Source organism: Squalius cephalus (assembly GCF_949319135.1).
Source record: "Squalius cephalus genome assembly, chromosome: 19".
Classification (NCBI taxonomy): Eukaryota; Metazoa; Chordata; class Actinopteri; order Cypriniformes; family Leuciscidae; genus Squalius; species Squalius cephalus.
In genome coordinates this window covers 32,996,372-33,017,691 of record NC_137140.1, presented here as the reverse complement: position 1 = coordinate 33,017,691, position 21,320 = coordinate 32,996,372, and the positions used below count along the sequence as shown (strand labels likewise).

General features: G+C 37.1%; 1 protein-coding gene across 1 annotated transcript in view; it reads right to left on the bottom strand.

The window, feature by feature from the left end:
• The window catches only part of adam12a (ADAM metallopeptidase domain 12a), a 110,904-nt gene that overhangs the window by 48,164 nt on the left and 41,420 nt on the right, over window positions 1-21,320 (bottom strand). The window contains exons 4-6 of the mRNA XM_079851129.1: window positions 12,790-12,868; window positions 5,315-5,391; window positions 3,127-3,301 (exon numbers count right to left, since the gene is read on the bottom strand). Coding sequence (XP_079707255.1) covers window positions 3,127-3,301; window positions 5,315-5,391; window positions 12,790-12,868 — 331 coding nt within the window. The remainder of the gene's footprint in view (window positions 1-3,126; window positions 3,302-5,314; window positions 5,392-12,789; window positions 12,869-21,320) is intronic.

Genomic DNA, 21,320 nt, shown 5'->3' with positions numbered 1-21,320 from the left:
AGTAATCAACACTATGAAATAATGCAAATGGAAGTATGGGAACAATATAGTGGAAGTAAATATTATACAAATGAAAATTCTCTTCTTTTGGAGTTTTGTTTTGTTTTGTTTTTTGTCTAGAGACTCTAAAATAAAATGAAATAAAATGAAATAAAATAAAATGAAATAAAATTAAATAATGAAATGAAATTAAATAAATGATAAATTAAATTAAATTAAATTAAATTAAATTAAATTAAATTAAATTAAATTAAATTAAATTAAATTAAATTAAATAGTGCAATATAAGAAGAAGTCATCAAGTGTGCTTCTTAAAAGTTTGAGTGCTTCAGCTGAGGAGAAAAGTAATTCTCAGCTTTTATGTTTATATAACTCTTTAATTGGTCATTCTTTGGGTTTCAACAATTGCTTTCTCACAATACATGTATGTGACAATGGCTTGCTTTACACAAATCTAATAAATATTACAAGCCCCCATTAATTCTGCATATAAATGACGCATATATACTAGTGGTTGTATAATTTCCATCTAGTAAAGTCTTCCTAGCTCAAATATAACCGCTAATTTTCATTTCAACACTGGCGTGTAAAAAGGAGGGTGTTATGATTCATGAAAAGTAAATCCCCAAGCTGTGAAGTGAACGTCTGCTTTGGAATGAGAATTTTCAGGCAAATTGGTCAAGCCGGTCACTAGCTAAACACAACCTTAGAGCAGCAAACCGCCTGGTTTAGGCCGCAGGGATACAATATTAAGATTAATGAATGAGGTAAGAGCGTTCGAGCCATTCCAGCGTGTTGACAACCTAAACCAACTAAACATCAGCTGGACTGGAGATCATAAAAACCTGCTTAAACCAGCTTAGACCAGCAAACCGCCCGTGTTGAAGCTATTTTTTCTGATTTAGATCCACATGGCAAATCAGATCTCTCGTGTTTTTAGGCTGTTTAAACACATGCAACAGATTGATAGATTCTCGGCTTTATTTAAATAAATATTTACAGTATATAGGACAGGACACACTATCATGAAGGTGACCTTGTCTTCAGCATGCATTCAGCATCACTCCTCTTGCTCTCAATGGAAACTGTCTCTTATTGTTTCCAGTGAATGGTTTTCCTTCAATGGGAATAAAAGGCTGGACTCATCTGTGTGAGGCTTCATGTTGAGAAGAATTAGGGTCGTAACGCCTAACAGGCTGTTTCACCTGTGCTGCGGATTTGAAGAGAAAAGCTGATAAGCGTCTAATTGAATAAAAAAAAACACTTGACTTCCACACAGAGACGATATCGCTGCACCATGACATCTGATGAAATGCAGGAGCTTAATTCAATGAACAGCAACATCAGGTTAAATCCTTTTCAAGAGAGAATACAATTATACATCTCAGAAATGACTCTCCGGTGTGTAAAAAGTCGAGTTTGTATTGAGATTCTGACAGAAAGAATCTGTCAGCCTTTACATTTACATTTATGCATTTGGCAGATGCTTTTATCCAAAGTGACTTACATTGCATTACAAGGTACGCATTTACATTCTTATCAATTCAACATTCAGACACAATGATCATTTCTGCCACATGAAAACACTTCAGTGGCCACGGCGAGAGACTGGATGTGTCCTTAAAGTGACCAAACAAAGAGTGATCTGTTATGGAAAACCCAGACAACTTCCGGCAAATTTAGATTTGCTCTGCAAGTAGTCTGGCAAAGAGCTCATTCAAGCCCATTTCTAATCCGTCGAAATCGCGGCACCAATCAGAAACGTTGAGGCGGGCTTTACACGATGACGATCGCTCTGATTGGTTTTATGTCTATCCAATTGCGCCCAGAGGCATTTGAGCGACGTCCACTCCGTTGGTGAAGCGCAGCAACTTTTAAATGCATTATTATATTCAAATTGCAAACACATAAGGACAGTCTCCATGAAAGACCCACTGGCAGATGAACGTGCTACTACATTTCTCTCCGAAACGGTAGGAAATTAAATTAGATTTAATAGAGGATTTTAACTGTGACAAGATGATTGACAGGGCAGTTTACGTGACAGGATGCACGCGACAGATCCGTCCGATAAAGATGACGAAGTAGTATGTCCCAAAGCTTGCCTACGTTTTTGCTACACATTCAAAAGTAAATACCTTTTCTTCACAAAAAGAGTACATACTTTTATGGCTTAGTGTAACTTAGGCGAATTGGGACACAGCATATGGCTTTACACGATGACGATCGCTCTGATTGGTTTTAGGTCTGTCCAATTGCGCCCAGAGGCATTTGAGCGACGTCCGTTGGTGACGCCCCTTTGGAAATGAGTTAGTAATGAAGCTTTGCCAGACCATAACTCAGTTACTACTGAGAATGGTCTGGTTTTAACCAGGCTAGTGATCTGTGACCTTGTGCACCGCTTTCATGAACCTGTCTGTGATTGGTCAGGCATACTGATAGTCCCGCCCCAAATTAACATAATTGGCTCAGTCATTGTTACTGTGTTGGGATGCTTGAGAAACCAACTTTAAAAGCAACCCCTTTTATTTACAAAATGTGAGATATTTCAAATAAAATAAAATAAAAATGTTTTATAAATAAAATAAAATAAAATAAATACAATACAATAAAACATGTTTTTTAAATAAATACAATACAATAAAAATGTTTTATAAATAAATAAAATATAAAATACAATACAAATGTTTTATGAAAAAATAAAAATAAATGGGGCTGTATAGTGCAAGTCAAGTATGCAGTAAACTTTATATATATAGGCCTAAAGCTGAAGGGAAAATCTTTCAAATAGTCTTGTATGGTCATAACTCTTTAAATTGTCATTCTTTGGCCTGTCATTGGTCAAGCAAACAGAGCCAATGCTACCGTCCCAAAGGTAAAGTTACTTCCAGTTGCCAAGGTGTTGCTACGCAGTTGCTAATGTGTTTTTATTTTGATCTGTTATGACGTCCTCCTACATGTTTATAATATTCTGGTGTCCCTCTTTTAATCATGATGAGTAAAAGCACAACAACCCGTATTATTCAGAAACATGTCACATTAGAGATTATGTTTCTACATGTAAAGAATGACTATTGGGTGCTGAAAGCTGTAATCTTCTAAAGTTTGTGGTTTTGTTTAACTCACCCTTCTGCTGTGAGAACTGAAGACAGCTCCTGGAGTGTTTGGGTATGAAATATTGTGACCGTGTCCACAGGTTCCCTGGGTGAATTTAAGATGTTCTCCTCTGTAAAGACGATGAGTGTTTCCCTCCTGCATGGGCTCCAGTACATATACTTTATGATCAAGTGAAATCAGTCCCCTGTAGAATGAGGCAATCAACACCATTCAGTTAACATTTGAATTTGTTCATATTACGATTACAAACAGCATGTATGAATTGTTTTTGGAATATGAGCAATTTGACATGCAGCTTTAATGTCATGTCTTATATTTTCATGAACAGTGAAATATAGAAATATGTGTCAACATAGAGATAAATAATTTTTAAATATAGGCCTACTGAATTTATCTATTTGGGGTCTGATTTATTGTCTAGACTATGTGGATATTGCAACCTGATCTCACGGGAAAACATACAAATTCTACGAGGTGGCTAATTCGTAAGAATTCATACGACCTCACTCGTACGTTTTGCAAAATCGTACATATTTTACGAATTGCCCAATTCGTATGAATTCATACGAATGACCTACCCCTGACCCCGTCCCTAAACCTACCCATCACGTGCGGGTTTAGACAAATTAGCCAACTTTTTATCATTTGTACGAATTCGTACGAATTGGTCGTGAGATAGTGTTGGATAATATATTTCTAATTCAGCATCTCTTGGAAATAAAGTAAATCCAACATGTTTAAGCTTTTAAATTAGAAAGCAGGACTTTTACAGGATTTTACCTCGTGCTATGAATTAAATTTGTAACATTTTTGTGGAACTACTTTGATCAAATTCTATTATAATTACAGTGCTTTTAGTTTGCCCTCTTATTAATTCAGAGACAGAATATTTGCATTTATTTGAACAGCACTTTTCCCCAGCTTTACCAAAAATGTGTTCAGATGCACTAATATTTTATGATTATTCAGAAGTACATCCAGAAAGACACAGAAAAGAAGCGAGAGAAAGAAGCTTTTAAAATAATAACACAAAATGGCAAATAAATGTGAGAAAAACTCTTCTATGAGAGGAAGTGGTTTCTCGTTTTCCCACAATATAAGACAGCGTGACGCTTTGGAAAGCAGCTTAGTTCAGCATCCAAGCCACTGTTGGTCAGCAGACGGTCCATTTTGTACGATATTTGGCTAAATAAATCTTCCCCCGAGCTCTAATATTACCGCTCTGTGGTTTTTGGATCCGCATCCGCAAACCTTTCTCACACTTTCGAGTCGTACGCTGAATTTAAGTGACATTCTCCTCTGTTGGGAAACGGCCAGTGCTTTGGGCTTTTCCAGAAGTTTCAAAACTACATTCCCCACTGCACGAGATCCCTGTGGAAACCCCACTCGCCAAAAAAATCAGCAGCAATTTGTTTTGGCCCGATTGGCGAGCGACTTCGTTTCAGTCGGAGGAGACCTTCACATGTGTGTGTCTGCCAGGCCGAGAGAGACAGGTTAACGCGGCACAAAGAGTGAGTCAAGGTGAAATAAAGAGCTGAACAATAAGCGCTGTGGCTCTGGGGACAGAGATATGTTTGACGCTTTATCACACTCATAAATCCTGCATGTCCAGGCTGCTCTCATTCTCCCTATAGGTTGAAGTGTGAAAATCATCTTTTTGGATCTCCTGTGGCACATGATATAAAGTTATTACGGTGATGCTCTGACAGAAACTATTATGGGACAACTTTCCTCCTTTAGCTGAATCAGATTTGTTTCATAATTGATGAACTCTGCAACATTGACACAGTTATTGAACGGAAGTGAATCAACACTGATCTGACTTGAGCTGAATAATGACTATTGTCTCTGTAGAGCTTTTAATTAGTCTCATATTTGATGAAGTTTGCATCATTGATCATTTTTTTTCCTGTTGATCACTGTGAAGTTCAACTTTTCACTTGTGAACTATCTGAATGCCCCTTCTCCAGTAATGAAGGCAAACCTAAGCGTCCACTAGAGTGCTTGTTCATAATTAAAACAGGAACCGTAAAGTGTCTCTGGAGGATGGCCAACTTTTCACACGTCGTTATTAAGATGCCCTTTCCTCGGGCCATTCTTGACTTCAGTCCCTAAGCTCAGTGCATCATGGGAAGGCTGTGAGGTGAAGTCAAGGTACAAATTGTCCCATATAGGAAGGGCGTGACTGCTAACTCACCTGAGTCCTGTACAGGTGCTGAGGCTGACCTCTGACCCCAGGTGTCCCTCCACCTCGCCATGATAATAGCAGTGAATCTGGGACACAAAAGACAGGAATCTGCACATTCTTTCTTCACAAGTCAACATTCTTTCTTCTTGCCATTTTAAATGTAATTTAATAAAAACATTTTTTTATTTATTTAATTACTGTTGGCCAACACAGTAGTTTAAAAAGGAATGTTTTATAATAAAACAAATCTGAAGCAATGACGAAACCAAAACCATTTCCCTTTTAAACTACTGCCATTAAATAGCCAATTGTGAAATAACAGTCAGAAAAAGTGTTTACTGAACCTTTGGACAAAATATATATAAAAAAGTTTGCATTTTGAGTATCACATATGATACATCGTTCTTTTATGGCTTATATTATGATATTAAATATTGATATTATGGCTTGAAAGGAGGGAACAAAACACCACATTTTTATTCAGAGGCCCAAACTGAGCAAAATTGTGGAATTTAGTGCAGTTGCTGATATTTATATGGGAAAAGATGAAATTTTGATGCTTGTAATGTAAATCAATGAGATCTACAGCAGACTACTTATATAAAATGCTTAAAAATATCAGTCGTCACGCTATATCTTCCAATAATATGTAGTAAGATGATATTTACATGCTTAGTTTTATGGTCAGCTAGTTTTTATTGTGTTGGGCAAAACATATGCAATGCAATACAGTGATGATTGAGAGATGAACACATAAATGTTCCTCTAAACCTGTGTTTCATACATGATACTCACATTTGAACAGAATTTTTCTAAAAATGATACATGGATAATCAAGTAAACCTTTGTTTTGAAATATTACTACCAATATAATTTTTTTTATTAGGTTCACTTTATAAAAATCAGTAAATATTTCACAGCAAAAAGACGTGAAGCATATAAGCTGAAGGTGGACGTTTATACTAAAAACCATTTTACTTTCTAAATAAGTATAAACTATCAATCAGACGACAAAAGGCATTTAGAAGATTGTGATTTTGATCACATTGATCATTTAGAGGCCTTAGAAATTTGCATGTCAAAATATGATACAGTAAGCTTTATACTATTGTGACAACATGCCCCATTATATGTGTGTTAGATGACCAACTTTTTCAGCTGCCTTGTTTCTGGAGGTATATTTCTCATTCGTTTTCTCAAAACGCAAGACAAAAAAGCCATGAACCAAACCAATCAGATCTGAGATGATTTGAGGAAAAAAAAAAAACCTTTGAAAACAACCTGAAGAAAAACAAAACAAAAGATTACTTTCATTCCTTTATGATGGAATGTACTGCAGTCAGATGAAACACTGCGAATGACATAATCAAATCAGATTAAAGCATATTGACTGATAACTCTTGACCGTATGTAAGGAGGGTTAAACCAGAGCGCATGGACGTGCTTCACACACCAAATGTGCATTTCAGGGATTCGCTCCATTAGAATGTGACTGTCATCCCCAAAGCTTAGCCTTAGAGGACGAAGCTCAAGCTCAAGGCACTTCAGGACGATGTAGTTTTGTCTGAGGAAATGAGCAGCACTTGTCTGGTTTGGATTGGGAACGGAGCTGGCACAGATTCCCAGAGCTTCATCCCTCTGAAAGCTCCTGTTCTCTCGGTCTACAGACCCCAGAAAGAAACATACTGTCCTGTCGTTTCCAGCTGTGGTTCAATGTTTTTACTTTTCCTTTTTTAAAAAGACATTTCCATTTTTGAGCCCTTTCCTGTTGAAACGTGTTTTAAAGACTTTATTCAGTAACCACAGTGTAAACATATCACAAAAACAGCAAATAAAGCAATGTAACAGTAGACATGTTTCCATTACCCTTCAAATCGCGCAAATTGAAAATACGCCCAATGGAAACACGTCAATTTTGCAAAAACTCCCATTTATCGCAAAAAAGTTTTTACGCTCGCATGAGGAGGTTTTTCAGGCAATTTGCAAAAGAAATATTTCGCAAAACTGCAATGCAAACAGTTTTTGCGCATTTACAGGTCACCTGACGTAGACGACGCGGTGTGTTTGGACAGAATGCGAGACAGAGTTCTTTATTAAATTCATAAAAGGCAAAAGAATTACAGGAATAATGGATTCTAAACCTCAAAGAAATGCCACAATCAAGAGCTTGAAGCAGAAATGAGGGAGAAACACCCAGAAACTCCTCATATGTGCCGCTCGCAAGTAAAATAAGGGCCGTTTCTTACCATTAATGCTTGGAAAACACACACACATCTCCTTCCATTAATAATAATGGCCAGTGCAGTGGCTGAGATACATAAACCTATACCAACGTCCGTTGCTTTGATTTTTGGAACGACTTAATGCGAGAGGAAAAAATTAAGATTTAGTCGCTTAACATCGGTTAATGGAAACGCCGTCATTTCGCAATAGTTTTTTGTCGACATTTAGAAAGAGTTTTGCGCAAATCTGTAATGGAAACGCGCCTAGTGATTTCACCCAGGGTGTTGCTGGGCATGATGTAAAGATTTTATAAAACAGTTAAGCAGAAGAAATATGATCAAAATAAAATTACTCAAAATAATAATAATTCCCAAAACAACATAGTGCATTAGCATGAATATTGATACTTTGCACGTGACGTCAGTTGTACTGGCTGGCGGGCAAGAACATCATTCTCTAGCAACGAAAACCAGTAAACTAATCAAGGATCTTGCCAGGACGTTGCCAGTTTTAATATACAAAAGTTGGTGTTTTGAGGTGTACACGACATGCCAGATAGTTGTTGTGCGATTGGATGCACTAACCGCGTTTGTTGCCCGCCAGATATCACGTGACTGCAAAGTATCAATAGGCTTTTCTCGTATACCAATAGTGATAATGGCAATTTAACAAAAAAACGAATGCTTAGCAAATAGCTAAAGTTAGATTAGTTTCATGGTTACCAATCAATCAAAATAGCAACTTGCAATTAATATAGAGCTTCTGCACTGTAATATGCTCATCCAATCAGATTTCAGAGTGAGAACTGTCTGTTTTATAATGCTCATTTTAGTATACCAGTGACATTGGGGTTATTTTAACAGCATGACCTGGTGTAAACTACAGTCCTCAATATCTCAGTCAAAGCAACACGAGGGAATCAATCACAGCACATGAGCCATGGTGTCTGTCAGAGCATTGTTTCCTGAGAACCGTCAGGCAAAAAACACACTCCACTTCCATTAAAAAAGAAAACACACAGAGCCACAGACCTGTCAGCTGCATGAAAAGCATAAGTATACTGAATGAAAATATGAATGTTGAAAAATTTGTGGATTTGCATTATTGTTTGCGTGCTACTCTAAAAAACTACTAAGGAATTGGTTTATAATTCCTGATGATAAATATAATAAATTGCATGAATTCTACCTTTGGCAGAAGCTGGCACTGAAAGCACTCTATTCTGAATTCATATAGTTTATCATGTCAATGTCAATGATGTAAAGGGTAACAGATGGTGTGAGGTCAGTCTCAGATCCAGTGTTAAATCACTTGGTCACTTCATTTAACATTTAATTTAATATTCAACAATAATATTGATCTGCCTGCATTGACAGTATTATACAAGAACTGAACTGAGCTGGACGATGACATCACGGTTTACTCCAGAGCGGCTATATATATCTAATATATAAATGAACTAAATTAATAACTTTTTTAAAACAAAAATGAAACATCACTGAACTTACTTAAGCTGTACTGTGACATTATTTTCTTCTAGAAACAAACTTTTTTTTGCATTATTTTCCTGTTATCTCTGTAAAGCTGCTTTGAAACAATCTGTATTGTAAAAAGCGCTATATATATAAATGTGACGTGACTTCATACTGTGAGCCACAGCTGAGACATGATGAGTGAGATCATACTAAACCCTCCATTCAACTCCAAAGTCTTCATTTTTACCATTTTAATTTAGAATTTTTGCTATTGTTGTAATTCGGTTACACTTTATTTTAAGGTGTCAATGTTACAGTGTAATTACGCATTTAAGTACTGAGTAATAATAATTATCTACATGTACTTACTATAGGGTTAGAGTTAGGATTAGGGTTTGGTTTAGGTTAGTTAAATGTAATTATGCATAATTTATAATTATTACTACATTAATTACATGCAACATGTAACAAGGACATAAAATAAAGTGTTACCTATAAAAAAAAAAAAAATGTATGTATATATATATATATATATATATATATATATACAACAAACATTGTCAGTTTATCATTATTAAAAGTCATTTTTTTATTGTTTTGATGAATATTTCCATTTTAGATTTCTTTATATAAGCTATTTGTAATCTAAAGTTGACTTTGTATTTCACAAACTCCAGAAGACCATGCATTGTACAAGCACTTTCAGTGTATACACTAGGTTTAGCAGATAAAAACTAAATGAGTTTTCTAAGTCGTTCTTAATCACGTAATATATCTGTGATTAAAGCGTTGCTCGGGTGTTGGGCAGCGTCCGACTGGAGCTACAGGAGTCCATGAGTGAGTCCAAACGGGCCTCAGAGGAGTTCTGCATAAGGATGAAATAATAGCACCGCACATACAACCATAAAACAGACTTAATGAAAGGCAGAGGAGGTCTGGGAGAACAGACACACACTGACACACTCCTGAAGTCTTTCTGGAACAGAACACAAGCCCATAACTCCCTACACCCTGAGTGAATACACTCATCTGCCCCAGCGGCCCTGGATCCCATCAGATCAGCACAATTCATCCAGATTACAGTGCAAAACATGCTGTTCTGTTGCCTGGTGCACAAATGTTTGGACACAGCAAATAAGTCAATCAGATAACAAAAATTTGTTTTAGGGCTGTGTGCGTATATGATCATGAAATAAGAAATGAGAAATAAGTCAAGCACATTTTGTGTTTGCATGTTATTTACACACAAAATTATGAATTTGAAATTATGAAAACGCAGAGCTGGACAGGGATGGATGGATAGATGGATGGATGGATGGATAGATGGATAGATGGATGGATAGATGGATGGATAGATGGATAGATGGATGGATGGATGGATGGATGGATGGATGGATGGATGGATGGATGGATAGATGGATGGATGGATAGATGGATGGATGGATGGATAGATGGATAGATGGATGGATGGATGGATGATAGATGGATGGATGGATAGATGGACAGATGGATGGATGGATGGATTGATTTGTATTGCATTGAAGGTATACATTTTTATAAGAATGTACTTTCTTCTGAACAACCTCCCAAAACCTAGACAATACAATTTAAATTAAGTAAGTTTAAATAAGTGTGTGTGTGTGTGTGTGTGTGTGTGTGTGTGTGTGTGTGTGTGTGTGTGTGTGTGTGTGTGTGTGTGTGTGTGTGTGAAACATCAATCTCCGCACTCAGGTTGACAGAGCATTTGTCTTGTTTCGTTCTGTTCCTCCCAAATCAGTTTGTGAAAGCCAGATTCAGCTCTGCTCCCCCTGACGACACTCGGGTCGAGAAGTGCTGCTGTTTCTGGGTGAACTGCAACTCTTGTTTCCCATCAAAACAAAGCAGGACACATATTGCCTCACACTGTTGAGAAAATCTACGGAACAAGCTGAAATAGTCACAATGGTTTATGAAATCTCACCATACGGTGTTGTGAAACACTATATCTAGTGTTTAACAGACCCTTACTGGAGCATGATGGGAATATTGAGTTTCTTTCTTTCTTTCTTTCTTTCTTTCTTTCTTTCTTTCTTTCTTTCTTTCTTTCTTTCTTTCTTTCTTTTTGTAACTACATTTCAGTGGCTTTAGTCTGTTGCTATGCTGTTGCTGGGCTGGTCTAAATGGCTTTAGACTGTTGCTATACCGTTGCTAAGCTGTTGCTATGGTGGTCTAAATGGCTTTAGACTGTTGCTATACCGTTGCTATGCTGTTGTTATGGTGGCAGGGGCATGTCTAGAGGGGAATATGATTGGCCCCGCCCAAGGTGCCCCCCCAACATCATTGGGCTAGATTTACAGTCAACATGACAATGCCCAACGCCATTAGATCAGAGCGCTGTCAATCACTGCTTGAATTGCGATTCGCAAAGCGAAATCACTGGTCTGTATTTTTCAAACAGAAGAGAGAGACACCTCGACACGTCACTGTTTATGGTATATATACACACTCAATTACATTATATATTTTGAAACATCGCTCTTTATGTTAGTCTGATTACTTTCATGTGTGACTGATCAAGATATTGTATGTCGCCAGTAACGTTAGATTAGCTAATGTAACTTTGTCATACTAACGTTACTGAATAGAGAGGACTTGTCAGTGTTATTCAGTGGCAGCGCACTCCACCACATAAATATAAAATAGATTTTATCTTTATCTGTTGTTTTAAAGACTAAAGGCACAATAAGATTTTTTCCAAAAAAGCCATGGCATGGTAAACATTAAAATGTGAGAACGTTAACTAACACCATAGCTACATGCAACTCAGTGTAATTTCGATACTTAATGGTTTTTTATTTATTTATTTAGTGGGGGGGGGGGGGGGGGGGGGGGGTTGAGAACGAGTCCCCCCTGTGCCCAAGCCCCCCCCCCCCCCCCAATTTATAAAATCCTGGAATTGCCCCTGTGTGGTGGTCTAAATGGCTTTAGACTCTTGCTATACCATTGCTGGGGTTTGTCTGTGGATTATATTATTGCAATAGTAAAAATATAATTCCCTTGCCTACTTTCTTTCCTTATCTATTTTTTTTCCTTTTTCTTTTTTGTAGGATTTCTGATAGCATGTGTTTTCTTCTCATAAAGTGTTTTGGCTCAAGCAGTCTGGCGGGGAAACGGGTCGGCCCGCTGGAGAGCAGATTGAGGATGACGGGGTCAGTGATTCAGAGGTGCTCCTCAGAGGTTTGGACTTACATGCCTTCAGGGCTCAATGTGTCTGTTGCGCTGACTAGTAATCTGAGCTGCAATCTAAATGCTTAAAACACACAGAGGTGCATCATGGGTGGTTCCTGCTCTCCTGGTGGCCCTCGTTTGGCCGTCTCTCCTCTAAAGCTGTTGACACAAGATCATCCAGCAATCGCTGAGGGCGGAGATCAGTGATATTATGGGATCTTAACTAGAGGTCTGGTTTAGGTAAAATAGAAGGTCTGCCTTAATGATACTGCCTTAAAATTGGACACAAACCATGCAAAAAAGACCAAAGAACCCTAAGCATACTTCCTACATTAGTAGCTTGTTAGATTTATGAACATAGCCTACATTTTTGTAAGGGAACGTCTCATAAACACCAGTTCCACCTAATTCAGCTCCACAGACTAACCAAGAGTTTTCTGACAAACCATCAACCCAGCAGCTCAAATTAAACACTTTTCCAAGGAGAATAACAGGGGCTTGTTTCAGGAAGTGCACATGGCCATGTGTTCGGTGGGCGTAGGGTTTAATCTGGATGGAAACAGTCGCTTGTAATCTTACCGTCACATTCGGTGAGGTGGTGACGGCACTTCCGTCCTCCAGGTAGTGTGTTTCTGTGTAGTGACTAGCAAACAACCCTCTGCAACACAAACACACAAACAAGTTACATTCACTCATTTCCACAAGTCATTTCTTTTCTAGGTTTCATGTTGCTGGTCTTACTGTGAACATAACAATGCATTTTTTTTGTCTTCAAAACTTGCTCGTTTGTGAAACAAAAGTTATTTTTCAGCTGACAGCACTAAAATGAAGTTCCGCCCACTTTAACTCAGAAATGTGTTACATTATGAAAAGTAAGAAAGTATGAAAGTAAGATGAGTTGAGTTGAAAATGGTGTATGGTGAAACCAAGAATCTGTATCCTCCTTTTTTTCCATATAATGTGTATATATGTAGTGGCTAGCAAACAACCCTCTGCAACACAAACACACAAACAAGTTACATTCACTCATTTCCTCAAGACATTTTACTTCAAAATCAAAGGGGTGGTATAATGCCCTTTTCACAAGATGTAAAATAAGTCTCTGATGTCCCCAGAGTGTGTGTGTGAAGTTTTAGCTCCAAATACCCCACAGATATTTTTATATAGCATGTTAAAGTTGTCATTTTTTGAGGTTGAGCAAAAACACACCGGTTTTGTGTCTGCTCCTTTAAATGCAAATGAGCTGCTGCTCCCGGCACAGGGGGCGGAGCTACAACAGCTTTTACCTCACACACACATGTACCAAAAATTTCAAAAACTTTTAGCCTTTTATGTTCAAAACGGAGTCAGAAAGATGGAGAGACTCAAGAAGAAGTGACAACATGTAGACAACATTTCTGAATGGTTAGTTGATGAATTTATGTAGCTGATGTGTAGTTATCTTCTAGTCATTGATTAGCATATTCTGTCTTGATAATCTATAAATCGCGTTCCCGGGGGCGGGGTTTATGTAAATTTTAGGGTTAGTGATGTCACTAACTCGGGAGGAAGCTCTTGTAGTCTCTACCAGCCGTTTGTTGTAGTCCTTAAAAAGCAATTTCTTTAAAAGCAAATATCTCCCTTTGCTTTGAACGTTGAGCGTCGTAACTTTTGCAGATGTTGTTTATGCTCAAACAGCAACATTATACACAAACTAAAGTTAGAAAAGTGAAATCATATTCAACCACCCCTTTAAGTATTTATTTTCTTGGTTTCATGTTCCTGGTCTTACTGTAAACAATGCATAGCACTTGCTCATCAAGTTTCGCCCACTTTCACTCAGAAATGTGTTACGTTATGAAAGTAAGTTGAGTTGAGTTGAAAATGTTGCAGTGTGAAACCAAGAATCTGAATCCTCCTTTTTTTCCGTATAATCCGATCAGCAGCAAATGATCACGGATCAAAGACGGGCTACAGAGATCCCCTCATCCTGTGAAAGGATGCCCTAATTCTCTCTCTTCCTCTCGCGCCTGCTGAGATAATGTTCTGATCAGACCATTACTAACATCTGCACTCGATCGGCCCTCATGCAGCTGTGCTTTCTTAACCAGAACTGCCCGAGAGAAAGTGACAAACTCATGAAGACGATTACAGCACTGCTGAGTCAGAGAACAACAACCTCCCTGAAAAACACACAGACTTCCGACAGTAGAAAGTCTGGTTCACTTCATTATCCAAGTCAACATTTCCAGGAATAGACCGTCTATGTTTGGGGAGGGTTAACCTAAAATCAATGACACCACACTAAAAATCTGTTCAGTTTGAATGTTAAAATGTGAAACTCATTCTGATCACTGCATACTTCACATTACACTAGTTTTCAACTTCCAGGAGAAATTTGTTGTTGATCTCTTCTCGCCAAACTAAATCGAATTAGATGATCTTAAAGCCGACTCCGTGTGGAGGAAATCAATGAAAACCTTGCAGTGAATTTACAATGAAATATGAATGTTTTCCAGATACACTTTACGTTAAAAATAGCTTTTAGTATCTGAAAACCCCATCAAGGTGCTGTACTGCACCCTCAAAGAACTAGAAAATGAATTTAATTGATTTTTTAAAAGATTAGACAGATCTTATTATTGAATGTAAATGTCTAATGCATTGTTTTGACAGCTGGAAAATTGCTTTCTGATTAATGTTTATTATAAAACCGATATTTCCTATCCTGGATTGCGTCCTGAATGCTGATTGGTCATTACATTATTACATCTGTGCTTACACAGAGTATTAGAAGTTGCTGCTTACCATTTATTTGATGAAAAATACAGTAAACACAGTAATAATGTGAAATATTATTACAATTTAAAATAACATGTTTTCTATTTGAATATGTTAAAATGTAATTTATTCCTGTGATCAAAGCTGAATGTTCAGCATCATTACTCCAGTCTTCAGTGTCACATGATCCCTCAGAAATCATCCTAATATGATGATTTGAAACATTTCTGATTATTATCAAAGTTGAAAACTGTTGTGCTGCTTTAAATCTTTGTGAAAACCCTGATACATTTTTTCAGGATTCTTTGATGAATAGAAAGTTCAAAAGAACAGCATTTACTTGAAACATAATTCTTTTGAAACATTATAAATGTCTTTGCTGTCACTTCTATTATATTTAATGCATCTTTGCTGCATAAAATCAATTACTAAAAACATAAATAAATCTTACTAACCTAAACTTTTGAGTGCACTTGATTTATCTACTGTGCAATCAGACACCAATCATTAACTTCAGTTTAAGGAATAAGTCAAGGAATCGTTTATCTTCTTAATGAATTTCCTCATGTTTGAATCATGTTGTGCATTTTGTGTTATGCATTTTTTAAAAGCAAAAAGACACTTGAGGACAAGTGAATATAGGAATTTTAAAGGGGTTGCAGGAACTCAGCCGTGACTCTATTCATATATTCTAACCTCTTGTCCCTTATCGCTTAATTATAATGGAAGGATGTTTAATTGGTCTCACCTCGCACTGTTCATGGCTTACAGGACTGTTTCACACAGTAAATGGGATTAACAACACATGTAACTACAAAACAGCATTTGGCAGTGGTGTCTAAAAAACCAGGAAGAGACGAGATGTCTTGAAATCTGCCATGCGATCACAGATGTTCTGACAGATGTTGCTCTTCTGATCACAGATGCAGCAGAAGCTTTTACAAGTCTTGAAGAAGCAGCAAACCGATCTGAGGTCTGAACCGCGGCCATAACGATTCCCTCAGGTGGGGTTTGGAGGCATAAGGTTGAGGCAGGAGGGTCAACTCAACATATGCTTGAGACGCTGGAGACCGTAAAGGCCAAAATAGGATTTATCCTTTTCTTTTCAAGCGCTAATTTGAGTTTTAGCTTAGTAAAGAATATTGACAAATCAACTTCATGACTTTTCTATGACTTTTCCAGCCATTTGTAATGGTTTTTAAAAGGATTTCATAGAGAATGCACTCACAAAGAAGAAAAAAATATAGCCAATGGATATAACATTATTATATACATTTGCAATGACCGTTGGATTCTGCAGTGCATTTCCATCAAAAGGAACATCTAATACCTTCCATAAACTGCTAAACAAAAACTACTTCTTCTCTATCGAATCAATCAATAATGTTTTTCAACCATAAAACTAAAGAAGCCAATGATGTGTGTGCGCACTTCATAATGGAAGATTTATTCATTTAGCAGATGCATTTATTCAAATCAGCTTACAAATGAGGAAAAATACAAACTCATTAATCATTAGGAAAACTTCTAAAAGAAACTTCCAAAATCAGCGAGAGAAATACTAAATGTATTCTGCATTTACAAATGAAACTTAGTTTTAGTCCCTCTACTAGCAGACAATTAGTCCTACAGTCGCCAACTCTCTTGGAATATGGACCACGACCACTTTTATGTTACTCTTGTGACATTTTGGGGAGCTTTCAGTGTTTGCAATCCACTGAATTTTCATTTTTGGGTGAACTTAAACTACTACGTCACATCATCCCGCCACTACTAAGTGAGATCCATCCCAACTCCTCATTACATCTCATTAGATCATCATATGGCATCACCACTATGTCCTTGAGAAGATCTAGTTCCAGCACAACAAACATTCAGTGGTTCAACGAGAAGTTAAAAATGTCAAACAACCAAAAAAGTACTATGTTTCTGTGGCCATTTTCTAATTTATTCTTCAATTATTCACACGAGCAGAGACCAAGCAGAGCGAAAGATTACCACGTAGAAAAAAAGAGAAATACCTTTCATGCTGTGGAAAGACGACTGCAGCAAAGCCACAAGCAGAAAAAAAACTAATCAAATCATCAGTCACTAGGGGAAAAAGACACAGCAGGGCGCTGTTGTTTCCCCTGGTCACTTAATGCTTTGTGTTCTCGCAAGATAAAAAACTAGAAAGGGACATGACAGGAGTGGACAGAATAAAAACAACAAAAGAGGTTTCTCTTTCAAGCATAGAACTTAAAGGGACAGTTCACCCCAATATGAAAATGCTGTTGTTTTTTTACACACCCTCATGTCATTTAAACCTGAATTATGTTCATCTTTTTCTTCATAGTCTTCAACACTTCATAGTCATTGCATCGGTCAAGCTCCGAAAACCCCACCTTAAAACCATTATAGAAGCAGTCCAAGTTACATGACAACATTATGTGATGAACAGACTGAAAATAAAATCTTTAGTCACTGATAATCTTGAAGCTTGACAAGCTTTGCCTGAATTCACAACCAGACAAAAATAAATAAATAAATAAAACATTTTAAAAGCATTATTTATTGATTAGCACTTATTTTGTAAATATTACTATTTTTTAAATTATTTAATAATTTTGTTTTAGTAATTATTTCATATATATATATATATATATATATATATATATATATATATATATATATATATACACATAATTTGGTATAATTAATTAGGAATTATGGTAGCTTGTTTCCGCCACAAAAAAATAATTTATCTCACAATTATGACTTTTTTTCTAATTGCATGATATAAGTCAATCTTTTTTCCCTCAGAATTGGACTCCATAACTCACAATTGCGAGTTAATATCTCATAATTCTGAGAAAAGAAGTCAAAATTGCAAGATATAAACTCGCAATTGTAAGAAAAAAAACTCAGAATTGCGAGATTAAAAGTCACAATTACCTTTTTACATTTTTTTTATTCCGTGCCTTTAAACAAGCTTCCATAATATATGCTATGTGTAAAGACTCTTACAGAAAAGAAAACAGCATGAATGTCAGGTTGGAACAAGATGAGGATGAATCTTGACAGAATCAGCTATTACTTTAACACTGCCCCTGGCAGCTTTAAATGAAGAACAAACTGGAGCACATCAGCCTAAGTTTATTTGCATGTGCATCCTGATGTGGAGTAACAGAGACACACACACATCCAGACTGGAAGCCCGCCATTCGCTAGACAAAAGAGAGGGGAACGAACGACAAGGGGGGGTTGGATGGGGACAGAGTTTCTGCTCAAATTACTTTCCAGTCCTTGGCTGACTAAACGTGAATTCAGCTACAGTGAACTCGTGCCCATCCTGTCAAGGACAAAACGCAGTTTTTTTTTTTTCATGCTACTTAGGAGAAATCAGTTCACGACTCGTTCCAGAGCGTTTCCTCTTGCACAGAAATGAGTTCCTCTTTATCATCTTACACATCTGGAGTGTCCTCTTATCTGATAATTGGAAGATGGATCAGTAATGCAGAGTCTCTATTAAATACCTCTGTTTAGCATTGCTAAATGAATAATACCTCAAATCATGCGGCTTGTTGGGGAGAGGTGTGCTGTTACTTTTATAAGTAATCAGACTTACAATTCTGCCAGGAGAAAGATAAAAAAAAAATCCCCACAGACTTTTAATATAGAAGATAAAATCCCAAAGACTTGGGGCTTTTTGACTTGGGCCAATAAGAAAACACACATATGATGGGTTTCCATGTCTTATGGGGACTTTCCAGACATAATGATTTTTATACTGTACAAACTGTATATTCTGTCCTCTAACCCTAAACCTACCCATCACAGAAATCTCTCTGCATTTTTAGATTTTCAAAAAACATCACTTAGTGTGATTTTCCTCATGGGGACCAAAAAATGGCCACACAAGGCCATTTTGGATGTTGCCATCACACACACACACACACACACACACACACACACACACACACACGCATACACACACACACACACACACACACACGCACACACACACACACACGCACACACACACACACACACACACACACACACACACACACACACATTCTTGTACATCTATCTTTATGAGGACATTCATTGACACAATGCAATCTCTAGCCGCCGGCGCTTACCCTAACCTATACCCATCACAACTAAGTACCTAACCCGAACCCTTACCCTAAACCGACCCTTGACCTCATTATAACTCTAATCCCTAAAACCAAGTCTTGACCCTCAAACAGGCCTTTAAAGGGGTCTCAGAAAGTGAGGACCGCCCAAAATGTCAGGTTATAGAAACCACATGGCAACACCCTAGCGATTACCCAGATCACCAACATGCCTGAGCTTCCGTTTACCACAACTGATGTGTGAGTTGATCAATGTTTATATGTGAATAAAAGCTTAAATTCACTCTGTTCATCACATAAAGCGATTGAGTCTCTCCAGCAAATTAGGACTAAACCGCTCAATTCATATGGATTAGTTTTACAATCTCTTTATGAACTTTTTGAAGCGTCAAAGTTTCATTGGAGGGACAGAAAGATTTTCATTTGTGTTCTGAAGTCGCATGGGTTTGGAACGACATGAGGGTGAGTAATTAATGACAGAATTAAAATTTTTTGAGTGAACTATCCCTTTAACATGAATCAATTACCTCGACTTGCACAACGTAAATCTGCTGAGGTCATTTTATCCAAAAGACACGTTTCCAGCATCAAACATCTGCTTTGGAACTAATGCAAAACATCACATCCAGACGATCTAGAGGAGAGACCAACACTGAAATGTAACAAAAACAATATTTTTTAAGGTGAATATTCTTCTCTCTGGACCCTGACAGATGGTTACGTTGACAATTACAGAAACTCTATTTTAGGAATTTATAGGCCTTTAGAGTAATGTTCTGGGATTCATTACAAAGTACAGCCCTCTATTGACAGCATGTGTGGCATAACGTCAATCACCACAGACAATCATTTAGAAAATAGTTACAGGTTTGGAAAAACCAAAGCATGCTTTCAGCAAAGCATACCATTTTTTGCTGCTTTCTAAATTATAAAGTAAATTTTGCCATCAGCAGAGTCAGTCCTCAAGCTCGGTTCCAATGAAGGTATCTAATTTCTAAATGACTCACAGGAATAAACCAAATAACACTTGTGTGATGGGAGAACTGTTGACTTGGAATGCAATAATCCATGGACATATTCAGAGGTTGATGTAATGACATCCCATGGCAAGACAGAGACTGCTGCCAGTTCTAAAGCTTTAGCTAATGAGGAGCGTTACACCCTTGGACCGGACGAAGGACCGCTTGCCTCATCGCAGGGCTGAACTATTCCATCATGAGCTGGAATGAAGGCAGATGTAGTATACTGGGTCATGGAAAACACCTGAAGACCAGAATCCTTATCAACTGTGAAGAAAAGAAACCCACCTAAGGGTGTCTAGAGGTCATGGGTCAAGGTGTCACATGATTGATTTCAATGCACAAGTGCGAATAAAACAACTCAAAAAAAGCATTAAAAATGGTGAAAAGTGCTGGACAAGCAGCAAAAGTCTGTGAGAGTTGAAGAACTATTTAGGAAGAATTACTGAAAAATAAAGGCAGATGTAGTATACTTGGTCACAGAAAACACCTGAGGACCAGAAGAAACCCACCTAAGGGTGTCTAGAGGTCATGGGTCAAGGTGACACATGATTGATTTCAATGCACAAGTGCGAATAAAACAACTCAAAAAAAGCATTAAAAAAACCTGCACACATTACTAGTGCTGGAAAAGCAGCAAAAGTCTCTGAGAGTTGAAGAACTATTTAGGAAGAATTACTGAAAAATAAAGACAACAACCGATCACCTTCACACTTCATCAGAAGAAGTAAAAGAACTGGTCGAAACAAAACACACCGACTTTAAAACAAGCAGAAAGTACAAAATATATCAGACTTATTATCTGTATATTTCCCTTTCTCAGTATTGTCTTATTGTTATGAGAATTTGTGGGTTGCATTTCAGATGTAATTTTAAAATGATTGTCTTCATGTTTATTTAAAACATCTGGTGATTTATGAATGCATCATCGATAAACACATTTTAAATGTACCCATAGGAAATGTGTTGCTTAGACATTGCTTTTTTACAGTTTACGAGACTTAATAGAGGTCTCAAGAATGAGTCTCAACACTGTAAAAAAAGAAATCACACAAAAAAAATATTGCTCATGTGAAAACATCTGTTCTAAAGCAAATAGTTTTATGCGAGCCAAAAATATTGTTTAATTGCACTAAATTAACACCCACACAAGTCATTTTAAGGGTCAGATCAAGTAGATTTATCTCCTTTAACTTGATCTCAGATTCTT